Source organism: Micropterus dolomieu, linkage group LG10, assembly GCF_021292245.1.
Source record: "Micropterus dolomieu isolate WLL.071019.BEF.003 ecotype Adirondacks linkage group LG10, ASM2129224v1, whole genome shotgun sequence".
Taxonomy (NCBI): domain Eukaryota; kingdom Metazoa; phylum Chordata; class Actinopteri; order Centrarchiformes; family Centrarchidae; genus Micropterus; species Micropterus dolomieu.
The window spans coordinates 25,669,508-25,675,507 of NC_060159.1; the positions used below are offsets into that span (position 1 = coordinate 25,669,508).

At 39.3% G+C, this 6,000-nt stretch overlaps 1 protein-coding gene across 4 annotated transcripts in view; it reads right to left on the minus strand.

The window, feature by feature from the left end:
• The window catches only part of xrn2 (5'-3' exoribonuclease 2), a 37,572-nt gene extending 32,168 nt beyond the window's left edge, over positions 1-5,404 (minus strand). For all 4 annotated transcript variants that reach the window (XM_046061565.1, XM_046061564.1, XM_046061563.1 and 1 more), the window contains exons 1-10: positions 5,156-5,404; positions 4,321-4,448; positions 3,465-3,576; positions 3,109-3,220; positions 2,594-2,652; positions 2,156-2,245; positions 1,759-1,831; positions 1,285-1,335; positions 795-952; positions 146-220 (exon numbers count right to left, since the gene is read on the minus strand). In XM_046061565.1, the coding sequence (XP_045917521.1) occupies positions 146-220; positions 795-952; positions 1,285-1,335; positions 1,759-1,831; positions 2,156-2,245; positions 2,594-2,652; positions 3,109-3,220; positions 3,465-3,576; positions 4,321-4,448; positions 5,156-5,230 (933 nt within the window). In that variant the 5' untranslated portion in view covers positions 5,231-5,404. The remainder of the gene's footprint in view (positions 1-145; positions 221-794; positions 953-1,284; positions 1,336-1,758; positions 1,832-2,155; positions 2,246-2,593; positions 2,653-3,108; positions 3,221-3,464; positions 3,577-4,320; positions 4,449-5,155) is intronic.
• Between the last annotated feature and the right edge of the window lie 596 nt (positions 5,405-6,000).

The following is a 6,000-nucleotide window of genomic DNA, read 5'->3' on the forward strand; positions in this document are numbered from 1 at the left end:
CCCCATTCATTATTACTGAATGAAAATCAGATGAGAAGTGTCATGACATTCATTAAACAAACATTATAGCGCCACCATAGGTCAAAATCCCAGAATGAAGCAACATCATGATTCATTACCCCCCCTAAAAACATAACTGTCATACCTCTCGCAGCACACAGAGCCTGATGAATATGAATTCCTGTTCAGAAACTGGCATCGAGTCTGCAAACTCATCATGCTGAAAGAGAAATAGTAAGCAGAGAGATCAGGTCTCACAAATGGTACAGACAGAAAGTTGTTATAATGCAAAACAAATAAGCATATATGATGACAAATATCATCATTACATAAATCAAAAGAAGAAAATTCCACGCTAGAGATACAGTCAGGTTCTGTTGACATTAAAATCTGCATCACAAGATGGCAGGAAGTGGACTTCTTTTTCCACTAAAATTTCCTTTTTGCTGACTTTTGCTGATATTTTGGAAAATTGACAAAAGCTGTTGAGCCTAATAATAAATAAATAAATAAATCCCAAAACGTTTTCAATAGTCTGATGTTCGAGGCTAGTATTTGCAGCCAATCTGTAAATTGTTAAATTTAAGCCTGAAGTTAATCAGAAGTTGCTGTATTTATAAGACAACTATTTACAGAACAGCCTCACTATTGAGCTTCAGAGCAATGTTTCTGAACAATAGTAAGAACTATTTACAGAACAAGTGTTTTTTATAAAGGTTTATCATATAGCGACACATTTTAATCTATGTACATGTACCTGCTCAACTCTAGTTTTCTGTACAAGCAGAGCTCACCTGTCCCTGTTTCTCTCTGGGCGTCCCTTGACAGTCTTTGATTTCATGGCCCATCTGTCCGCAGAGCGCGCAGGGGCGGGGTTTGTTGGGTTTAAACTCCTCTCTGATGATGGTGAAGTTTGGCTCGTGGGTGGCCAGGCCCAGCATGATCAGGTCAGCTGATCACCACACAGAAAGAAAATAATAATAAAAAAAGTGTTATTTCAGTGATGGAAGAGTTGTTTACATCTTACAAAGTAGTCAGGTACAATGAAACAAGGTCACTCCTGGCGGATAACATTTACATTTATTTAGCCGGTGCTTTCATCCAAACGACTTACAATTGCTATACATGTCGGAGGTCGCACGCCTCTGGAGCAACTAAGGGTTCAGTGTCTTGGTCAGGGACACAGTGGTGGATGTGTCACATTGTGAATCACCACCCACTTCTTAATTATTTAACTTCTATTTTATTTCTTTTACATTACAGGCAGCGGATTTAAAGGCTTACCATCAGCTCCACACAGGCAGTGGTGTGTGTTGGGGTCGTGGTTGGGTTGAGCTGTAAAGTGAAAAACAAATCTGAGTCAACATAATGTCTGACAGTGTTCGTGTGTACAGAAGGTTCAGATTTGACTTGTGTTGATCACAGTCCACATATTGTTTCACCCACATGATATTCAACAACACTTTCTGGTCTCAGTCTGTCAAGTCTGACTGAAATCTGCCAGCTGCAAATGTGTGATACTGATTGGTCTTATATGTTTTATATGTGCCTCCTTTACTAGCGTTTGTGAGATACATTTTGCTTGTATGGATCTATTTTGTATTTGTTTTAATGTAATCTGGTATTTGGGTCTTATGGGTTTGTTTTAACTTTTGTTTATGATGTAACTTGCTAACGTGTATGTGCTTTAATGTAATCCTTTGTATTGCAACTGGCATGCATCAATTATTAAAGTTTATCTGTGTGCAGCAGCTGTACCTCTCTGTCTCCTGATGTAGTCCATGATCTTGTGTTCACCTTCACCTGGAACACTTGCATCAGACAGGATGACCTGGATTAAAAAAAAAGGTAACTCAAGGTGAGTCACTTTGAACGCTGTCCATATTACCATACAACCACAGCGTGTCAACTGTCAAGGGATGAAAACAAAGTCAAAACGGAGAAATCATTTTAACATTGTGATTTTGTCGTGTTAGTTTTTGATTTATCCATCAACCGTTTTGTCTATAAAATGTCAGAAACAATTTATCCATCAACCGTTTTGTCTATAAAATGTCAGAAACAATTTATCCATCAACCGTTTTGTCTATAAAATGTCAGAAACAATAAGTAATTGCTTGTAACATTGCTGGCTTCAAAGAAACATTAGACGCACTGTGAGATTCCTCCATCCGGGATCATTGCTGAATCTGTCGGCGACGTAGTATCGAAGACAATGTGCCAGGTTGTCCATAAACTCTGTTCCCTGGAGACACAAGAATTTCAATTTATATTGCGCCAAATCACAACAAGTTATCAAATCCTGAAATTCTTCTGCTACAAGTAAATATATATAACCTTTATTTACACCACAGTGAGGAACAGGCGCCCCTATGTTACAAGTGTGCCAACTTTACATCATGAATAATTAAATAATTTAAAATAAAATCAACAAAGAAAAAGTAGCAATAAACATTTTCGTAATAGGTAAAAAGCATCAAAGATAAAGGAAGCTAAGCTTTCCTGTATTAAATCCTAACAATAAAAATGAGCAAAGCCAAAACCATTGATTTCCCTTGTAAAACAAACTAAATGTAACACTTAGCCCACTTACTGGAGTGATGCAGTTGCTGTCAAACCTCTCTTTAATCTCCTCAGGTGGAAGATAACCTCCTGTTGAGGAAAAAAACATAACAAGGGAGGTTACCAATGAGCTCAGGGTTAACATTAAAAAGCTGATAAAGACACAAACAGGGACAGGGACCAGCATTACTTCAACTGTAAACCATTTCATCTATTTTAGCCAGTGAATTGTTAATGTTGCTGGTCTGGGTAAAGAGCATAAAGAGGAAAGAGTGTGTTTAATCTCCCAGTCAAGTGTAAACGATACTTCTGATACATGAAACAAAACTGCTCACCGGTTAATTTTACTGCACAAAGAGATTCAAATAGACAGAAAATGAGGTGCGTTTTCAAAATTCTAACTTCCTAATTAAAACACCAGGTGTGTTTGTAAAACCTGGATCTGTCTGAACAATTCAGTATAAAAGCTATCAAAAAACACACAAATGACCAAACATCATCTGTCCTGGAGCTCAGAGAAAATACCGCCCACTATACATCACACACCTCTCTGCATGACCTCCTCTCTGATGCGATTCTTCTCCTCCATCAACTCCACTCCTTCTTTGGAGGCACGAAACCGCCGAGAGCGCTGCTGGTTCATTTTGGCTCGTGGAGCCTAGAAAAGTTAAACAGGGTGTTATTTCTACAGCAGTACGGCAGCTGATTTCAGGTTGGTCATCAAAGCTAATTTCTCGTCTATATTAACTAAGATATCATCATATAAATCGAGCCAAAATCTAGTAAACATTCAATTCTCTAGCAGAAGCTTAAATAGCTTGTGGTTCAGGTTTCGCTGTGGACGTGAGCCCTCGTCCAAACTTTGCCCCGGCTGCAGGCTTCAGTTACTGAAAGGCACTTACCACTCCATCGATGGCCATGTAGAGAACTTTCCTGGGTCGCACAATATTGAACAGGCGGTCAATGTACTCGAAAATGGCGACCATCATCTCATCTTCATTTTTGGGAGCAGGTCTGTAGACAGCAGAGATCCGAATGTGAAGTATGCACAGGGTGTTTGTGTGTGTGTGTGTGTGTGTGGCTGCTGCCACTTCTGATCATTTTCAATATCAATAAATCTGTTGACTGTTTCTTAGATTAGTCAAGGTATTATTCAGCCGACTAAATGGCAGAATTCTCAGAGCTCAAGGTGACATCTTCAGTTTGCATGCTTTGTCTGATCAACAGCTCAAAAACATTTAATTCACACTGATATGAGCAGCAAGTCTCTACATCAGAGAAGCAAATCTGACACAAGAGTACATGAAGGTGACCCTTAAAGAGCAAGTTTTATTTAAACAGCAGTCATACGGCTGTTTAATCATCTGCCAAATTAACTCACTAGCCATTTGGCCGATGGACAGAGAAGTTAAATTTGCTCCCACGCATAGTTTGCCAATAAATAATGGACTTGTTTGTCAAACCAAAACAGCCCAAAAACGTTTAATTCGCGCTGACATAAGAGAAAGAAAGGCAGCATATCTCCACATCAGAGAAGCAAATCTAACACAAGAATACGTCAAGGAATGTGGGAAGAGCTAATTTTATTAAACAGGGTACCATGTGAGTGTTTAACGACCTCCCATGGACAGTTTGCCAATTAAAAAAATAAAATAAAAAGTAAGTTATGCATTTGACCACTAAAATAAATAGCTAAACAGAAATGGCAGTTATTTAGTATAGTAAATCATAAATGTGCACAGAGAGGAGGGTTCCTACTTGTCTTCTGGATGTGTACATGGGTGAATGATCCCATTCATGTCCAAGTACAAATTGTCAAATTCCACCTCGTTTGGGTTTGGCTTGGTCGTATCGACAGGAATACGGACTCCATTACATTCCTTCCCCTGTGAAGATAAAACACATCACTTAGTTTGAAGACACCCCGGAATTTCTCTGTAAAGGAAGTGGTTTGGCAGAGGGCGCGTGTGCGTTAACGTCAGGGACACACTGGTGGATGTGTAACAGTGGGACTCGAACCCGGGTCTCAGCATGCTTACTGTGTAGCGCATTTTGGTGTTTATTAATGTGTCTGAGCAAGACACTTAACTTTAACCCCTGGTTGCTCCAGAGGTGTGAAACCTCTGACACGTGACGTTAAAGCAGTTTGAGTAAAACCCGTCAGAGTTAATTTAAGTTAATAACGTTTTCATTTAAACGTGCTAGATATTTCTGATGTTAGCTGAAGTGGGCAAAGCTGTCAAATCTTGTTTTTCCCCAGCCACATACTCAAGGCTCTAGACGTGCATTTCATCGTTTGTCTTAACAGGGACGCTTTAGCGGGCAACTTGAAGTTAAGTTCAACAGCCACGCCGTTTTGTTTACAATCTCACGAGGAAGAAACAAAACTGTCCGTTATTTGTTTCAGCTAACGTGCGACCAACAGAGACCTTCGCAACACTAAACAAACGGCTCAAACCGCGGCTTTTACGTCCGAGAACATTCATCGCCGACTGTAGTCGGTGAAAGAGATGAGTTCAGAAAGATATCACGCGTTAAAATCTTCCCGCTAACGTTTAAGCGAACGCTGCTAGCTAACATGCTAGTCGCTTACCTTCTCCTCCACACAATGCACAATGATTGACGCATATTTTCGGCTAAGCCAACGGAAAAACGCCGGGACTCCCATCTCCGGTAAAAGGTCGCTTATCCGTCGGCTTGTCAATAAAATAGGTGAACTCGTGCGAAACAGTTAAAACGGGTAAATTAAAACACAAGACTTGCTGCGAATGAGTTCAACACGGGGCTACAATGCTGTTGGCCAATTAAGACTTTTTCCGGTTCATGTCGACGGTTTCCGGAGCATTTCGGAGAGTGACGTCAGCCCACAGCGCCCCCAGTGGCCACATGGATACTGATCATTGCTTTCTTTCATTGTATTATAGTATTATTGTAATGGTTGTATACTTGTACATTTTTTGATCTCCTTACTTTTTACATATTTATATTTCTTTATTTTATTTATGTTCATGTGTACTGTATGTAAGCATCAGTTTATACTAAGGCAAATTCCTCATATGTCAGAATTTACCTGGCAATAAACCTAATTCTGATTCTGATTCTGATTAAATGGGTTTGTGATTTCACAGGACACCCTGACACATACCGGCCATTGATAACAATTATAATATAATAATAATAATCTTTATTTGTAGAGTGTAAAGACAATAATACAAAAACAATACAAGATAAAAGCATGAAAACATTGAAAAGACTAAAATACACGTTTAAGATAAATATAAAATAAGTAAAACAGAATAAAATAAAAGGGATAAAATAAAGTCTAATAAGATCGGGAAAGGCTCTCCTATAAGTTTTTAAGAAGGGACTTAAAAGAGTTCACTGACTCAGCCGACCTGATTTCCTCGGGCAGGCTGTTCCAGAGCCTCGGGGCCCTGA